This window comes from Schistocerca serialis, chromosome 10 (assembly GCF_023864345.2).
Source record: "Schistocerca serialis cubense isolate TAMUIC-IGC-003099 chromosome 10, iqSchSeri2.2, whole genome shotgun sequence".
Lineage (NCBI taxonomy): Eukaryota > Metazoa > Arthropoda > Insecta > Orthoptera > Acrididae > Schistocerca > Schistocerca serialis.
The window spans coordinates 147,826,208-147,845,250 of NC_064647.1; the positions used below are offsets into that span (position 1 = coordinate 147,826,208).

General features: G+C 40.5%; 1 protein-coding gene across 1 annotated transcript in view; it reads left to right on the forward strand.

Moving 5' to 3' along the window:
* Positions 1 to 19,043, forward strand: part of LOC126424835 (serine/arginine repetitive matrix protein 2-like) — a 382,172-nt gene that overhangs the window by 148,205 nt on the left and 214,924 nt on the right. The window contains exons 18-21 of the mRNA XM_050087642.1: positions 6,548 to 6,721; positions 7,199 to 7,372; positions 7,906 to 8,079; positions 16,180 to 16,353. Coding sequence (XP_049943599.1) covers positions 6,548 to 6,721; positions 7,199 to 7,372; positions 7,906 to 8,079; positions 16,180 to 16,353 — 696 coding nt within the window. The remainder of the gene's footprint in view (positions 1 to 6,547; positions 6,722 to 7,198; positions 7,373 to 7,905; positions 8,080 to 16,179; positions 16,354 to 19,043) is intronic.

The window sequence follows — 19,043 nt, forward strand, 5'->3', positions numbered from 1 at the left end:
CTAGAGGGTTCTGTGGAGGTTGTATACTGTAGTAGGGGAAGACGGAGATTGGAATATACCGTATTTACTCGAATCTAAGCCGCACTTTTTATCCGGTTTTTGTAATCCAAAAAATCGCTTGCGGCTTACAATCGAGTACAAAGCAAGTGGAAGTTCTGAAAAATATTGATGGGTGCTGCCACAACTAACTTCTGCCATCGAATATATGTAGCACTACACAGGCATGCTTTGTAGGCACAAAGATAAATACTGGCACCAAATCCTCTGCGTCAGTAAATAAATTTAAAAAAAGATGGAAGATGAGCTTTTTTTTCTCTGCCCCGAGTTTCGACCACTGCATTTTTCATACATTATCCAACGAAGTAAATACAAATTCTGTATTGTTCATCTTCGAATGTAGCAGCATTTCAATCCGACTGGCAAGACTGTTTGGGATGTGTGTCAATATGGCCAACTCTACTCGTCAATATGGCCAACTCTATGTTCTGAATTTTTTCCTACCTGTGAGAAGAGATGGTTGCTAAAAGTAACTTTTACGAATTGTGAATCATGTGCAGTATTCTCTTCACCATAAGAATAATACGATTATAAAAATTTTGCTATGTATTTTTTCGTGTTTGCTGCTATCTCATTTAAATCCTGTCTGCCTAATAAATTACGAAACTAGAGTGAGACAACAACAAACGTGAAAGAATATTCATATCATGTCATGTTTATATTCGTATTATTCTTATGCCTAATAGTGATACAGTCAGAAATGAAGCACAGCAATTGACTAGATTTTTAAATCTAAGATGACTAATTTCTGTGCAGAATGTAATGTACTAAAGAGGTGCCTGCAAAGATTTTCAAACGGAGAAAATTTTTCGCTAAACTCTCGTTCAGAACATCTTCTACACTCCTGGAAATGGAAAAAAGAACACATTGACACCGGTGTGTCAGACCCACCATACTTGCTCCGGACACTGCGAGAGGGCTGTACAAGCAATGATCACACGCACGGCACAGCGGACACACCAGGAACCGGGGTGTTGGCCGTCGAATGGCGCTAGCTGCGCAGCATTTGTGCACCGCCGCCGTCAGTGTCAGCCAGTTTGCCGTGGCATACGGAGCTCCATCGCAGTCTTTAACACTGGTAGCATGCCGCGACAGCGTGGACGTGAACCGTATGTGCAGTTGAAGGACTTTGAGCGAGGGCGTATAGTGGGCATGCGGGAGGCCGGGTGGACGTACCGCCGAATTGCTCAACACGTGGGGCGTGAGGTCTCCACAGTACATCGATGTTGTCGCCAGTGGTCGGCGGAAGGTGCACGTGCCCGTCGACCTGGGACCGGACCGCAGCGACGCACGGATGCACGCCAAGACCGTAGGATCCTACGCAGTGCCGTAGGGGACCGCACCGCCACTTCCCAGCAAATTAGGGACACTGTTGCTCCTGGGGTATCGGCGGGGACCATTCGCAACCGTCTCCATGAAGCTGGGCTACGGTCCCGCACACCGTTAGGCCGTCTTCCGCTCATGCCCCAACATCGTGCAGCCCGCCTCCAGTGGTGTCGCGACAGGCGTGAATGGAGGGACGAATGGAGACGTGTCGTCTTCGGCGATGAGAGTTGCTTCTGCCTTGGTGCCAATGATGGTCGTATGCGTGTTTGGCGCCGTGCAGGTGAGCGCCACAATCAGGACTGCATACGACCGAGGCACACAGGGCCAACACCCGGCATCATGGTGTGGGGAGCGATCTCCTACACTGGCCGTACACCACTGGTGATCGTCGAGGGGACACTGAATAGTGCACGGTACATCGAAACCGTCATCGAACCCATCGTTCTACCATTCCTAGACCGGCAAGGGAACTTGCTGTTCCAACAGGACAATGCACGTCCGCATGTATCCCGTGCCACCCAACGTGCTCTAGAAGGTGTAAGTCAACTACCCTGGCCAGCAAGGTCTCCGGATCTGTCCCCCATTGAGCATGTTTGGGACTGGATGAAGCGTCGTCTCACGCGGTGTGCACGTCCAGCACGAATGCTGGTCCAACTGAGGCGCCAGGTGGAAATGGCATGGCAAACCGTTCCACAGGACTACATCCAGCATCTCTACGATCGTCTCCATGGGAGAATAGCAGCCTGCATTGCTGCGAAAGGTGGACATACACTGTACTAGTGCCGACATTGTGCATGCTCTGTTGCCTGTGTCTATGTGCCTGTGGTTCTGTCAGTGTGATCATGTGATGTATCTGACCCCAGGAATGTGTCAATAAAGTTTCCCCTTCCTGGGACAATGAATTCACAGTGTTCTTATTTCAATTTCCAGGAGTGTATCATACGCAGTCTATTATTTGGTTCTTGTTGATCGTTATCAAAGAAAGCAGCAGTGTAAGTAACAACAAATAGCAGTCTCTCTCTCTCTCTCTCTCTCTCTCTCTCTCTCTCTCTCTCTCTCCTTCTCTCCCTCCCCCCCACCCCCCTTTTTTTAAAATTTAATTTGTAAGCGGCGGCAGTGAGCACAAAAGCAAGCCATGCCGCGAGCGGTGGCAGGCCGTAAACACGCACTATCAGAATGCGACAAACAATGCATGACACAGTACAGTAATGAATTTTCAGCTTCCGTGCGGTTCTAAGCGCGTCAGTTTGGAACCGCGTGACCGCTGCGGTCGCAGGTTCGAATCCTGCCTCGGGCATGGATGTGTGTGATGTCCCTAGGTTAGTTAGGTTTAAGTAGTTCTAAGTTCTAGGGGACTGATGACCTCAGTAGTTAAGTCCCACAGTGCTCAGAACCATTTGAATTTTCAGCTTAGAGTGACATAAACACCTATAACAAAGAAAATTGCGCTTATCAGATCAAAGAAAAAGAAGCAACCAATTCAAACCAGACGAAGCACATGAAAAAGGAAGGGTACCTGTATAAATACGGACGGAGCGCCTGACGCATAGCAATGGATACCTGGTAAAGCTTAACTGCTAAGCTTACGACTCGAACCAAACTACTGTAGCTGTACCGTCATTCATTTGAACTAAATTGTGTCTCATATTACAGTGGACCAACTTTGTTTCAATTTGGAGATGCGGCCTAAAACTTTTCTCTCCCCTTGAATTTCGAGTCTCAAATTTCAGGTGCGACTTAGATTCGAGAAAATTTTTTTTCCTTGATTTCGAGTGTCATTTTTTAGGTGCGGCTTAGATTCGAGTAAATACGGTAAGCAACAAATAACTGAAGATGTTGGATGTAAGGGCCTTTCTGAGTTGAAAATGTTGACACTGGAGCAGTAGTCCTGGGATGCTACATAAAACCAGTCAAAAGACTGATGTCTAAATGACATGCTTTACTAACAGTGTTTCTTCCAGTACACCATTAACGAATGGAACACGAAAGTGGAAGAGTGGTTAAGCTACACTCCAGCATGCACTGCAAGCCAGCTTGTAGAGTGTAAATGTGAATGGTTAATTATTATTAGAATGTTAATGGAGATACAGATATATTCAATGGTATGATTCTCCTAGTTACGAACAGGACAGGCCATACGTGGCATGTGGTTGTGAAGCTGTTCGTTCAAAGGCATAACATCAAATATTGATGCTTTTTTTCTTTGCACCAGCACGGAACGTAGCCCTCGGACATGTGTGGTTGACCCTTTCTGAAACTACTGTGATTGTCAATGAGCAACAGAACAACAAACATGGAATCACCTATGATTTCTGAGGTCTTCTTGATGTGATTCATTGTTGATATTTTTTTGGGTTCTAGCCAGGCATATGATTTCCTTTATTTGCACACAGTTTTGGCAGCTGACCTTGCCATTTTCTTCAGGAAGTCTGAACAGTTTTGAACATATGCTCAATGCATGGACTCCATCCAGACTGTGAAGTATTAGTGGGAAATCTGTAGTTTTTATGGATCAGTGGTAGCAAAGAGTCAATACGCAAACCTCAGTTTTTCTTCTTGTTTCTTTGCCTTCCTTTGGTCTGTGACAGATGCTCAGGCTTTTTTATCTGAGTACACATTCTTTTGCAACACTATTTATAGCGTATGTCCAAAATTAACACAGCTGTGGGAGATATCCAGACCAAAAATGGTAAAATTAAGTTTTATTTTTATTTTTTTATTTTATTTTATTTTTTTATATGCACTTTGCACACCCAATCCATTTAAATCTCATCAACAGAAGTGAAAGATTTGCCTTGTAATGTTAAAGACTGTGTGAGCCTCTGTGGGAAGACTGAATCCAGTGCCCACGTGACATGTCGTATGTGTATCAGCACGTCAAAGCAGTTGAGGAGAGGTGATAGGATGTTCAGAGAAAGAGACCACTGAGACAGGTGAGCGTATCAGCCTGGAATATAAGCAGGAAATGCAGTACAACAAAACCAGCATTATGATGCGGACTCAATGTGTCTGCAGTTTCAGCAAGATTTGAGATCTAGCGCTCACTTTATTAATATTCCACCTGATAGTACATTCATCAGAGCTGGAAAAGAAATGTTTAAAGGTTAACTGTTACTAGAAGTCAAACAGAGCATGACTACACGTCAAATCCTGAAACTGAAGTGAGCATACATAAAAAGAATGCAGTGAGCTCCTGAAGGAGAGCACTAGCTCAGCTGTAATAACTGTGTGTGTCAAACAGAGTAATGGACTGGGTTTATCCATCAAGTAACCACCTACATTTAAATTGGAACTCTCCCTAATCTGCCAATGGTCTGCTATCATGAACATTTACTATTTTATGTGCTGATGTAGTAAGCAGCTTAAGTCACTTAACAAAAGAAATTCTTCAGGTCAGATTGTATGTGTGTTAGGTTCCTTTCAGCGTATGCTGATGAAATAGCGCCATTTTTAACAGGCATACACAACCACACATTGACAAAGATCATTACCTGAAGGCTATAAAGTTTTGCCGATCACAGTGATACACAAGAAGGGATGAAGAAGTAATCTGATGAAACAGATTTGATGCAGTTCTCCACACGAGTATATCGTCTGAAGTCCTTTTATCTCAGTGTAACTACTGCAATCTATATCCATTCGAACCTGCGTGCTTTATTGCTGTGGTGTCCCCTACGGTTCCCCCTCCCTTTCCACTTCTCCTCATTACAAAATAGTTTTATTATTGATGCCAAGGGATGTGTCCTATCAGCCTGTCTTCTTTTTGTCTAGTTGGGCCATAATTTTTTTATCGTCCCCTTTTGTTTAAGCACCCCTTTATTGTATTTTCTTCTTGTCTGAATTATTTACTTCAATACAAGTTTACACTCAAAGCTTGTATTCTCATCTTGTCTGAATTATTTACTTCCATACAAGTTTACGCTCCAGACAAATACTTTATGAAAATAGTCCTTGATGCTTTTTATTAGGTGTAAAAATATCTCTCTCATTTAGAAAAATTCTTCTTGCTGTTATTAATCTGCATTCTGAGCCCTCTTTACTTCACTCGCCATCAGTTCTTTTCGGCCCAAGTTGCAAAACTTGTTTATTACTCCTTAGATTTTCCAATCTAATTTGCTCTTTACGCTCCCCTGCCCTTGATTTTCTTCTTATGCTTATCTTACAACCTCTTTTCAAGAGACTCACCTTTCCATTTGATGGATCTTATAATCTATCACTGACTCTATGACAAAATTACAATGTCATATGCAAACCTTACAGTTTTTTTTCTCTTGTCCCTGAATGCTAATGTTTTTTCCTGATTTTCTCCTTTCTTTCCTTTAGTGTCAGTATAATGTACAGATGTGTATCATTGTAGTTAGGCTACAATCCTGTCTCAGTTTCTTCTCAACGTTACACTCTCTCTGACGTCCTTCGACTGCAATCTGATTTCTATACAAGGCTAAATAACATTTTGACTGTTGTTCTTTATCCCTGATAACTTCAGAGTGTCAAAGATTGTATTCTATTGATCATTGTCAACAGTTTTTTGTAAATTTACAAATGCAATAAATTTTGATTTGTCCTTTACTTATGGTCTAAGAATAAGTTGTAGGGTCAGTACTACCTCATATGTTGCTACATTTCCCCAGAAGACAAACTAATCTTCTGCCAGTTCTTGCAGTTTTCTGTAGATAATTAGTGTAGTATTTTGCACCCGTGACTTATTAAACTGATGCCTCAGTAATACTTGCGCCTTTCAGCAAAGATGCCTCAGTAGTGCTTGTGTCTTTGAGCATGCACTTAGATGTTAACATTGATACTTCTACAGTTTCAATGTTTCCTGTGGCGGAAAGCATGTAAAAAAATGTTTAACCTCTATTATATTTGATTTAAAACTAGATCTTCCGAAATTATTCACGTTTTTATTGTCAGAAATTGCCTGACTATCAGGACCAGTGTATGTTTAAGGTACACATGACTGGCCTGGGTGTCGGTTTGTTCCTGATGAAGACAATGGTGAGTATCTGAGAAAGCTCAAGTATTGAATGAAACACTGTGAGGTTCAAAGACCGAGAAAATAGTGCGCATTAAAACTGCCATGTTTGAGATAATGAGGCTCACATGCATACACAGAAGCACTGACATACGATGTGGTTTATGACTCCCGATTCTCATGTTGCAGCGGGCTCCTGCCACTTCGGTAAGCGTACAAGGAAAGCGTTTGAAGGCTGACCAAGTACCAGAAGACCTGGAAAGAAAGAAAAAGAGGAGGAACAACCAGAGCACCATGGACCAAGCCAAGAGTCATGATACAGAAGAAGTTAATGCTGACAGCAGTAAAAAGTCTACACAGGAGGTATGCATATAAAGCTAAAAGTTTTTCAGTATCATTGTGATAACAAATGCATAGATCTGTAAGACGGGGAAGAGGAGTCCATTTAATGATCCCCCCCCCCGCCCCCCCCCTCCCCCCCCCTCTCTCTCTCTCTCTCTCTCTCTCTCTCTCTCTCTCTCTCTCTCTCTCTCTCTGTTTCATGCTGTGCAGCCTGACATAAAAGCACCACTTTTGAAGTCCATTTTTTTTTTTAACTTATGTGTAGTACACTGATTTACATTCTGATTGCCTTTTGGACTACAACACTTCTGCATTTATTCTGTGCTGCCAGTACATATGTGATGATATAACATTATTTGTTGGTTGTATGTTAAATGAGAGTGTAAAGGATCCTCTGTGTCCTGCACTACTACAGAAATGAAAAGCACACACAGAATACAAACTCTTCCAAGCAGGCTAATGTACGCATTGATTTGTGATGTCACATTCTCACTACAGGAGGCTCCTGTGACTGCAGCAAATAAATCTAGACATCGTTCCAAGTCTGAAACGAGACCAGAAGAACTGGAAAAGAGAACAAGGAGCAGCAGTGGCCTAAAGACAGTGGACAAGGACAAGAGTTCTCCTGCAGAGTTTGTCAAAGCTGATGATAATAGAAACTCAGCACATAAGGTATAGAAATAGAGTTAACAATTTTTGGATTAGACAATACAGTTTGTTCACTATTCCAGTCATTATTTAGCATGTACATGTTAAGAAAGGAAATCCACTTTTTTGAATATGCTCTGATTACACACACACACACACACACACACACACACACACACAAAGTGGTGTGTTAAAGAAGTGCTGTAAAATGCTGTAAAATAAGTCCCATTAGAAGTGCAGTTTCCGTTTCAGGCTGAGCAACATGATATAAAAACATCGTTTTTGGAGTTTATTTTTTTAACTTACGTGTTGTAAGTGGCTTACATTACAGCTGCCTTTTGGACTATAGCACCTCTGCATTTATTCTTTGCTGCCAGTACATTTGTGATGTTGTAACATTATCAAATCAAATATTTGTTGTCTGTACATTAAAGGAGAGTGCAAAGGATCCCCTGTGTCCTGGACTACTACAGAAATGAAAAGCACTCGTGGAGTACAAACTCTTCAAGCAGGCTGATTTTTGCATTGATTTGTGACGTCACATTCTTGTTGTGCAGGAGACTCCTGTGACTTCAGTAAATAAATCTAGACATCGTTCCAAGTCTGAAACGAGACCAGAAGAATTGGAAAAGAGAACAAGGAGGAGCAGTGGTCTAAAGACAGCGGACAAGAAAAAGAGTTCTCCTGCAGAGTCTGTCAATGCTGCTGATAATAGAAACTCACCACAGAAGGTATAGAAATAGAGCTAACAATTTTTCGTTTAGACAATATAGTTTGTTCATTATTCCAGTCAGTATTCAGTATATAGATTTTAAGGAAGGAATTCCACTTTTTGAATATGTTGTGATTTGTACTGCATGAAATGTCTACACAGGAGGTATGCATATAATGCTAAAAGTTTTTCAGTATTATTGTGAAAACAAATGCAGAGATCTGTAAGACGGGGAAGAGGTTTCTATTAATTGAATCTCCCCCCCCCCCCCGCCCCCCCTCCCTCGCGCACGCGCGCACACACACACACACACACACACACACACACACACACACACACACACACACACACATACATATCCATCCGCACATACACAGACACAAGCAGACATTTGTAAAGGCCAAATGTCTGCTTGTGTCTTGTGTATGTGCGGATGGATATTGGTGTGTGTGCGAGTGTATACCTGTCCTTTTTCCCCCTAAGGTAAGACTTTCCACTCCCGGAATTGGAATGACTCCTTACCCTCTCCCTTAAAACCCACATCCTTTCATCTTTCCCTCTCCTTCCCTCTTTCCTGACGAAGCAACTGTTGGTTGCGAAAGCTTGAATTTTGTGTGTATGTTTGTGTTTGTTTGTGTGTCTATCGACCTGCCAGCGCTTTCGTTTGGTAAGTCACATCATCTTTGTTTTTAGATATATATATCTCACACACACAGGTGTTAAGGAATGCTGTAAAACAAGTTCCATTAGAATTGTAGGTTTGCAGCTTCTGTTTCAGGCTGGGCAGTGTGACATTTTTCTTAACTCATGTGTAGTACATTGATTTACATTCTCATTGCCTTTCGAACTACAACACCTCTGCATTTATTCTTTGCTGCCAATACATCTGTGATGATATAACATTATTTGTTGGTTGTATGTTAAATGAGAGTGTAAAGGATCCTCTGTGTCCTACACTACTACAGAAATGAAAAGCCCACACAGAATACAAACTCTTCCAGGCAGGCTAATGCGCAAATTGATTTGTGACATCACATTCTCACGATAGGAGGCTCCTGTGACTGCAGAAAATAAATCTAGAAATCGTTCAAAGTCTGAAACGAGACCAGAAGAACTGGAAAAGAGAACAAGGAGCAGCAGTGGCCTAAAGACAATGGACAAGGAAAAGAGTTCTCCTGCAGATGATAATAGAAACTCAGCACATAAGGATAGAAATAGAGCTAACAATTTTTGTTTTAGACGATATAGTTTGTTCATTAATCTAGTCATTATTCAGTATGTAGATTTGAAGGAAGGAATTCACTTTTTTAGTATGTTCTGATTTGTATGGCGTTCATGTCTTAAAAAATTGCACTGCATTGTATTCACTGTTGGCACACTTATATATATCTGTAGAGGTGAGCACACACATTTTTTCCCTTGTTAATACCAATCAGTTATTGATTTAGAAGATGCCAATGAACCATCATATTTCATTTCTTTGGGGACAGTAGATACATGAGCAAAAGAAAGTAAATATATTCACTTTAGTTCTAATCATCATTGGATTCACAGTATAACGTACTGCACTCACCAGCTCCTAGGTGGCACTGTTCTCTTTGCTTTTGGTAAGTTTCACTGTTGTCATGTAAATTCACTTTGCGCTCTTGCGAAGTGCCACTCTCCGTTTGCAAAATTGGAGAATAACATTCTGTGATCTATTCCTTGTGCTCTGAAGGTGCATCAGGAGCTGGATTCCACAGAAGACTTTTAAAACTGTATGGGGCCTATGTGTTACCATGGAAAAGTTTTTACCAGTGTACTGCACGGTTCAAAATTGCCCAAACAAATAAAAAGGATGAGAAAGAACAGAACGTTGACTCACATATGCTACTGGGAAACCCTTTGGCCTTATTTAGAATAACTGACATTTGTGTCCGATGAAATGGCAAACCAAGTGTACATTATCTATGATTCTGCATATGACGTCATCCATAACAGTCTAAACTTTGGTGAAGTCTGTGCATGATGGGTCCCAAAGTAATACAATGAAGCAAACAAGTGCAGTCATGTGAGAATTTCTCAATAGCTATTGGACTGTTAATGAAGGTGAAATTTTTTGTAACTATCCATCACTGGAGATTAAACGTGGGTTCATTGCTGTGAACCAGAGAGCAAATGCTAGAGCCTGACCAAACACCAGAGTGTGGCATGGAAACAACTCAGATTTCCAGCCTAAAATGAATTCGAGAGTCATTCCATTACAGGAAAAATTATGTTCTTGATATTTTGGGACACACACACACACACACACACACACACACACACACACACACACGCCATTTCTGGAACATTACTTTCAAAGGGGATCAACAGAAGTCAACATTTCAGTGATATGCTTAGCAACGAGTTGAAGCCTGCAATTTGGAACTAACATGGAGATGAATTGTCAAACAGTGTTTTGTTTTTGCGTATCAATGTGCATTCATATATTGCCACCCACAGTGTTCATACTCTGCAGGATATGCATTTAGAAGTGTTGGAACAACTTACATAGAGTCCTTATCTTGCCCTGTCAGATTTCCATTTGTTTAGTACGCTTAAAGAGGCCACCAACTCAGCTCTTATGGAGTTGTGAAAGAAGTGGGTGTACATAGCTTGATATTCATCTAAAAACTTTTTTTTCGAGGTTATTGGAAAACTTTTAAACTTGGGCAATAATAGATCAAATGCACTTGTATTGTAAATTTTGTGCTGTTGTGATGTTGTATTAAATAGGAAAAAGTTGTGCAAGTACTTTTTGAACATCATTTTTTTGGAACTTATTTTCTAGGTTATGGGATGTATGCTAACTTGTTCCTTGGTTTTTATCATTCTTTCTTTCTTTCTTTTTCTTTTTTTCTCCGACCATACCTCTGTGATTATGCAACTTTATTCGGTGAAAGGACAATACGGGGAAGTGTAAGGAACTTTCTGGTTATGGAAGGACTAAAGTAGCAAAGAGCACACACAGTATACCAACTCCATTGACAGGCTAGTATATGAATTGATTTGTGACTTCACATTATCACTATGCAGGAAGCTTCTGTGACTTCAGCAAATGGATATCGAAGATGTTCCAAGTCTGAACCAAGACTGGATAGCTCGGAAAAGAGAAAACGTAGCAGCAGTGAGCTGAGGACAGTTGACAAAGTCAAGAGCCCTAATAGAAACTCAGTCACTTCTAGTGATAGAAATTCAGCACAAAAGGTATACAGATAAAGGAAAAAATCTCACTAGAGAAATCATTCAGTTTCTTTATGATACCACATAACTGTGTTTCATTTTGTAGTGCATAGATATTAAAGCAGTTTTTTTTACCAGCTATTTTAAGTAAATACCTTTCTTATTTGTGTAGCATTCATGATTTTAAGAAAATAGCAATATATCATAACTACTTGTATACTTATGTATTTAGGAGGTGGGAGTGCACATTTTCTTCTTATTGATATCAATTCAGTTGTTGAATTAAAGGATGGTCATCAAACCACAATATTTCATCTCTTTGTTGACTGTTAGATAAAGGCATCTCTAGGTTGTTCCACAATACTGATGATTGTTTCTATTTTTAGAACACATCTCTCGTCATTAATCCAATGACACATGAACATTTTATTCAAATCATCCTTTCGGCATTCTTTAGTTTCCTCTCCAGTTTGGCAGGTATTCAGTATGTTCATATCCTTCAAAAATGTCTGATGCTGCTTTCACTTTAGTCCACTTAAGGCCTATCACCTTCTCCGGAACACGGGTTGGCATTCTGCTAATTACTTTGAGAAGGTCTTTGTTAATTGTTTCATAGAGGCATTTTATTTAATTGATATGCTATTCCAAATAGGTCATGTAATCTCCTTGTTCCTTTTCACAGAAATTTGAATTTGATTTTTCAAGGATAACTTTTTTCTGTACACTTTTTGACTGGTACTTCTCATCAAATAATGTTTGAAAAACTTCCTACATTTTTATAACAGTCTTTACTGTTCAGCATCAGCGACTGGATGGCACAGCTAATTCTTTTTTTGTATTCTCATGTATAATGTAAATATTTTTGAAAGCCTGATCAGCCCATAATATTTTAATTTTGCTGTCCACTTCCTTCGACATTTCGCTTACATTTTCTATTGTAATGCATACTTCCCCTTCAGTGAGAAGTTTGGTTCTCAGCTGGTCACTATAAGACTCAAAAATTCCTGAAGTTCTGCAGGAATTTTATTAGAACTCACTTGTGAGGGATAGTGTCAAACATCATAGGGAAATATGAAACAACTTGATATCATTTGCTGACAGCACTTATTACTTCGTGTTAATAAAGAACCAGTTGTGTTGCACAAGATGGTGCCCATACGAACGGTTAGTGTTCCTCTCTTATCAGAAATAGAAAAATTGAACAGTTCATTATGTAAAGAATGTAAAAAGAAGGTGATAAAAGGAATCCTGTATGTTAAGTGTAACTAGTGGTTGCATGAACAGCAAACCAAAATAAACTTGAAATACGTCAGTGATAATTTTTTACGGACGTGTCTCGGCTGTTTACATTTCGTAACATCCCATCAAAATACTTTGAAATGATTTTAAGGTGCTGAAAAGTGAAATCTCAATTTTAAAACAAGAAAATGATAATTATTATGAGAAAAAGAGTTCGGTGTGTCAGAAAGCTGTGAAACAAAAGCAGAATAACATTGCTTTAATCCGTGTGCACACATCAGCGGTTAGCCAATAAACGTCAACACAGTGACTCCAGGTAAAGAAAATAATAGATTAGGATCAGAGAAACAGTCCATTGTGTGTGAAAGCCGAAAAATGGAAACAAAACAATACCATGAAAACTCACACTCATGAATAAGCAGTATTAATTATCAAAACTTTAGGTCTAATATATCAGATGTGCCAAGTGAATTATCATAAATTAGAATACAACAACTAAACAACCATCTAAAAAATATGGAAAACTCAAAACAACAAACTGCAGAAAATGAACCTGAGCGTAACTGTAGTGGTGTGCTAGTACACGTTGGAAAGAATTCGATTACAATTAGCAATGAAGAAGAAATCACCAATGACCAAGAAGCTTGATTCATTTAGCTAGAAGTGTCTATCCAGGTTCCCAGCTCACAATTAGTGCAGTAATAAAAAGGTGATCTGTAAGTGATAAATATGTCTACATAATAAATTGTGCCATCAAAGAACAGTGTGATAGACTTGGAACAGTGTTCATAGATCCAAATAAATTCCTAAAAGTAAACTGCCAAGGAAAGCATGGACTGCACTTAAATAGACTGGGGTCTCTAACATTAAGCAGAATGTTTACAGATGTTTGCAAAATAATAAAAAACAAGGGAAACTAAAATGGCTTGACGGGGGGGGGGGGGGGGGGGGGGGGGGGGGGGGGGGGGGGGGGGGGGGAGAAAATGTGGATAAACCAGAAGGAATAATAATAATAATAATAATAATAATAAGTATAATCGAAAAACAGAGGGAGAGCAGAATATAAACCTGAAAATTGGTTTTTTAAGTATCCAAGGTTTGAACGACAAGGAGTTAGTATTGAATGACTTCTCATCAGAGAATAAATTTGACTTATTGTGCTTAGGTGAACATTGGGTCACTGTAGATGAAATTCCAGTTTATAAGTTCGAAAATTATAGTTTATCAAACAGTTACTGCGGAAGAGTTCACAAGAGGGGTGGTGTAGCAATTTATGCTGGCAGATCATTCGGTTGCACCATTGGTAACTTAGATCTAAATTATTTATACGAAGAACTGAATTTTGAAGCCACTGGTAGTCATAAGTAGTAAGAGGCTAATAGTAGTATCATTATACAGGTCTCCCAATGGTATTAACAGTGTGTTCTTAGAAAAATTGAACATCCTTTTATTTGCACTCACTGAGAAAAGATTTACCAACTAGGACATTATAATAGCTGTTGATCTTAATTCTGATTTTGACATGTCAGCTGACAAGCACAGTGTTAATGATTTGAAAAACCTACAACCACAGTTCAATCTACAGTGTGTTGACTATAAACTTACTAGGGAACAAGTGTGCTTAGACAATATATTTGTTAATTTTAAATGTACCAAAGCCCAGTGTGATGTAAAAATGTTTATCTTTTCTGACCACAAGCGGTCCACAGCTCGTGGTCTAGTGGTTAGCGTTGCTGCCTCTGGATCAACATCCATATTGAACTTGCAATAAGTGAGTCGCCTGATGGCAGGATCCGCCGAGTGGAATGCTGTCTCGATTTCGTTTGATTGTGGGCCATGTCTGGGTGAGGATTTACAGCCGTCAGGTCATTGTGCAGAGTGTTGGCCCATTGCCGTCTTGATCGTCCATTGGATCTTTTTTTCCATGACTGCCTTTGCTTGATGCATTGCACAGCAAGTGTCCAAACCATCACAGATGACTTCCTTGCATTTTCTACTGAATTGGTGTGACCTCAAAATGTTTCCTGATAGAATTATTCAAAACATGATCCAGTTGAGTGATACCACCTGTCTATCTAAGCATCTTCATCTCCATGGCCCCCATTTGCTGTTCTGCCTTTTCCATTGCTGACAAACATTCAGTGCTGTAGAGAATGATGGGGTGGATGACAATCTGGTAGATCTCCGACTTCAGACAATCCTTCATCTGATGATTGAATATGACTCCTGTTGTCATTCGGCACCTCATCCAGGCTGCCTGTGTCCTTGCGTCAATCCCGTCTGTAAATTGACCATCTCTAAAGATTGTAAAACCGAGATACTTAAATTTTGTTCTCGTGTAACATCAAAATCAGAGGGAATAAAATAAAAGAAAATAAAACTGTACACATACCTGGGAAGTAAGAGAACTGAAGAGAGAAGAAATGAAGATGATACAAATCAAAGAATTAGAGAAGCAAAAGTCATATTCTTAAATAAGAGAAAAATGCCTTGTTCAGACAATGTAAATACTGAAGCAAGAAAAATAGTGCTTTGCAGCTGCATTTGGAGTGTAGCACTGTATGGCTGTGAAACTTGGACATAAGGCAAAAATGAAAGTAATTGTCTTTAAACATTTGAAGTGTGATTGCTGAAGACGCCTGTTGAAGATAAAGTGAACAGATGACACCACAAACAAGTAAGTCCTGCAAAGAATTGGGATAGAAAGATCATTTAGGGAACAATAGAATGAAGACGACACTAGTGGAGTGGTCACATAACATGACATAGTCAGTTCCTTGCCAGTTTGAAACAGGTTTCCAAGGAGAGATAGGTTGAGGAAGACCACAAATTGGCATTTTTAAAACAAGATATACTTGATGTAGGCATTTCTAATTATACAGAAATGAGCTTCTGATAGAACCAGGTGGAGAACTGCCAACCAGTCAAAAGGTTGGTGGTGGTGGTGATAAAGAAGGATAATTCCTTTGTGAACGTGGAGTAGTTAATTTGTGAAAAATCTTAAAATGTCATCGTGAAAACTATTCTTGGATTGTGTGTATTGTCTTCCTGGCTGCCAAAAGTGGCTCCACACCCTATCTGATGGATGGTGCATCAAGGTATTGTCAATTACGTAATGGAAGTAAGTTTGTGAGGGTAGAAATTGTAGAGATAGATCAAGGCTTGAGTATAATAAGCAGGTTTGAATGGATGTAGGTTTCAGTAGTTATGCTGGTAAAGAGGCTTGCACAGGATAGACCAACATGGAGAGCTGCATCAAACCAAACTTTGGACTGGAGACCACAACCACATTATTGTTTTGTCTAAGCCCTGTACAAATTGAGAGTTACATATTGTTCCAAATCTTGAGAAAAGGTAAGTGTATATATTAATATTTGCATTGCACATGTACAAGTCAACATGGACACTAGTGTTTTAATACCACAACATTGTTTACTTATTAGATAACAGCTAGCAAATGAATGCTATTTCGTAGCAGTTAATTGTGAAATGACAAATGCTGCTGCAGAGTAGAGTCAAATGCCAAGCTAGACTTTTTTAGTATAAGTTAGCGAAAATATAGTTAAGCCTGTTTGTTTGCAAAAACTACAGTAGTAAATAGCGCACACAATGTAATAGCACATACAGACAGGCTAGTATAACACTTGATTTTTGAGATAACATTTTCACTGCACAGGAACGTCCTGTGACTTCGCCAAGGGAATCTCGAAGACGTTCCATGTCTGTACCGAGACCGGAAGGCCTGGGGAAGCGAAAGAGGAGCAGCAGTCGCCTTAGGACGGAGGGCAAAGTTAAGAGCCCTAGTACAAAATCAGTCATTGCTGATGATAGTAGGAAGTCAGCACAGAAGGTACACAAATAGAGCTAAAAACATTCCCTTATCTTACATACTGTGCATAATACCATTCCTTATGCAGGACATAGATTAAGGCAGGAAAGTCACTATATGTTGTGATTCGTATTGCAGTCACATACACGGTGCATTCCATAAGTAATACGACCAAATTCATAAAAAATCATTTATTGATATATTCATTATTCATACAAATGTCGGAGGAAGGCAATGGCAAACCCCCCCCACTAGGACCTTGCCTAGTACGGCGGTGTGGATCTCCCGTATCGTTCCCCTACGCTCTGTCCAGGAATATGGGACATTATCATCATCATCATCATCATCATCATTCATACAAATAATCAAAAATTTTCAAAATAGCATCCTCTTGTGTCGATACACTTTTGGAGGTGGTGTTTCTATGCCTGGAAGGCATCCTGGAATGCCTTTTCCGGATTGTCCTGTAGAGCTGATGTAACATGCGCATGGATGCTTTCAATCGTGTCCCAATGTTTTCCTTTCATGACTCCTTTTAACCAAGGAAACAAAAAAAAAGTCAGCGCGAGCCAGGTCAGGACTGTAGGGAGGCTGGGGAACCAATGGGGTCTTGGTCCTGGCCAGGAAGTCGTTGACAGTGAAGGCGCTGCGACTCGGCGCGTTGTCGTGATGAACTTTCCACATTTTCTTGATGTCATTTCGGCAGTACGAGACCCTCCTTTTCAGTCTTTTGAGCACTTCCAAGTAGAAAGCTGATTTCACTGTAGTCCCAGTAGGTACAATTTCGTGGTGGACAATGCCTGTGATGTCAAAGAAGACAATGAGCATGGTTTTGATCCTGGAATTGCTCATGCATGCCTTCTTGGGACAGGGTGACGATGGGGTGTGCCACTCTGAACTCTGCCTTTTTGTCTTAGGGTCGTACTCAAAAATCCATGACTCATCACCAGTGTTAACTGAGTTTAAGAAATGAGGATCATTTTCACACATGTCCAACATTTCTCAGCACCAAAGCACTTGCATGTGCTCGTGTTCGTTGGTCAACACTTTTGGGATGAGTTTGGCACACACCTTCCTCATGTTTGGTCACATTGCGGAAAATGGTTGTTTTTGACATGTTTGGAGTTTGTGCTGTCAATTGAAGGCTCAGCCGTCTGTCAGAGTTCAAACAATTGCACACGCGCTTCGTATTTTCGTCGACTCGTGCGGTTGATGGCTGTCCACTGCAAGGTTCGGCGGTGATCTCCTCTCGGCCCTCCATGAACAACTTGGGCCATCGGAAAACTTGTGATTTGGACAAGCAGTCAGTCCCAAAGTCATGCTGAAGTAACGGAAATGTTTCGGTGGCGGACTTCCCAAGTTTAATGCAAAATTTGATAGCGTACCATTGCTCTACAGAATGATCCATTGTGCCGTGTTACATAAACTCAAAACGGGGTTGATGGAAACGCACATCCTGACTCTCCGGCAGCTCGCAGCGGAATGAGACAAAGAGCGTTTTGAAGCTAACACCCCCCTCCACTTAGCCCAGCTGGTTACAACACGCTGTGGTGTTCTGTTGTGTCAGAAAAAAATTGGTCGTTTTGCTTATGGAATGCACTCTGAAAAGAAAAAAAAAAAAGAGATGCATGTTATAATAACCACTTTTGGACATGTACATTTAGAGGTGAGAGCACATGTTTTCTCTTTACTAACATCAACATTGTTTTTTACTTTATTTGAAAAGGGTCAACAAAAGAATTATTTCCTTTTTGTGGGTACCTAGAGGTAGACACCAAGAGCGAGCTAAGTAATATGTAATGTTACTCCCATTTTGAGAACACGCCATTTGTCATGAAACAGGAAGTAGCATTTATATGTAGTTAACTTTTATCGTCCCACAGCCACTTACATACCACAAGTCTCTGGCACATTTTGTCTAATGTTTTCCACCCATGCCTTTAATGTGGCTTAATACTGATTTAAGAAAACCTCTAAATTTAGCTTCCATTGTGAGCCACTGTTTACTGAAATATTTCTTTTAAATTGCAAACTAAAGGTAAAGTCAACTTTAATGACCTACCCTTACCGCACAGCACCATATCATGCAGTAAAATAGTACACTACTGGCCATTAAAATTGCTACACCAAGAAGAAATGCAGATGATAAACAGGTATTCATTGGACAGATATATTATACTAGAACTGACACGTGATTACATTTTCACGCAGTATGAGTGCATTGATCCTGAGAAATCAGTACCTAGAAGAACGACCTCTGGCCGTAATAACGGCCTTGATACGCCTGGGCATTGAGTCAAACAGAGCTTGGATGGCGTGTACAGCTGCCCATGCAGCTTCAACACGATACCACAGTTCATTAAGAGTAGTGACTGGCGTATTGTGACGAGCCAGTTGCTCGGCCACGATTGACCAGACGTTTTCAATTGGTGAGAGATCTGGAGAATGTGCTGGCCAGGGCAGCAGTCGAACATTTTCTGTATCCATAAAGGCCCGTACAGGACCTGCAACATGCGGTCGTGCATTATCCTGCTGAAATGTAGGGTTTGGCAGGGATCGAATGAAGGGTAGAGCCACGGGTCGTAATACATCTGAAATGTAACATCCACTGTTCAAAGTGCCGTCAATGCGAACAAGAGGTGACCGAGACGTGTAACCAATGGCACCCCATACCATCACACTGGGTGATAACACCAGTATGGCGATGACAA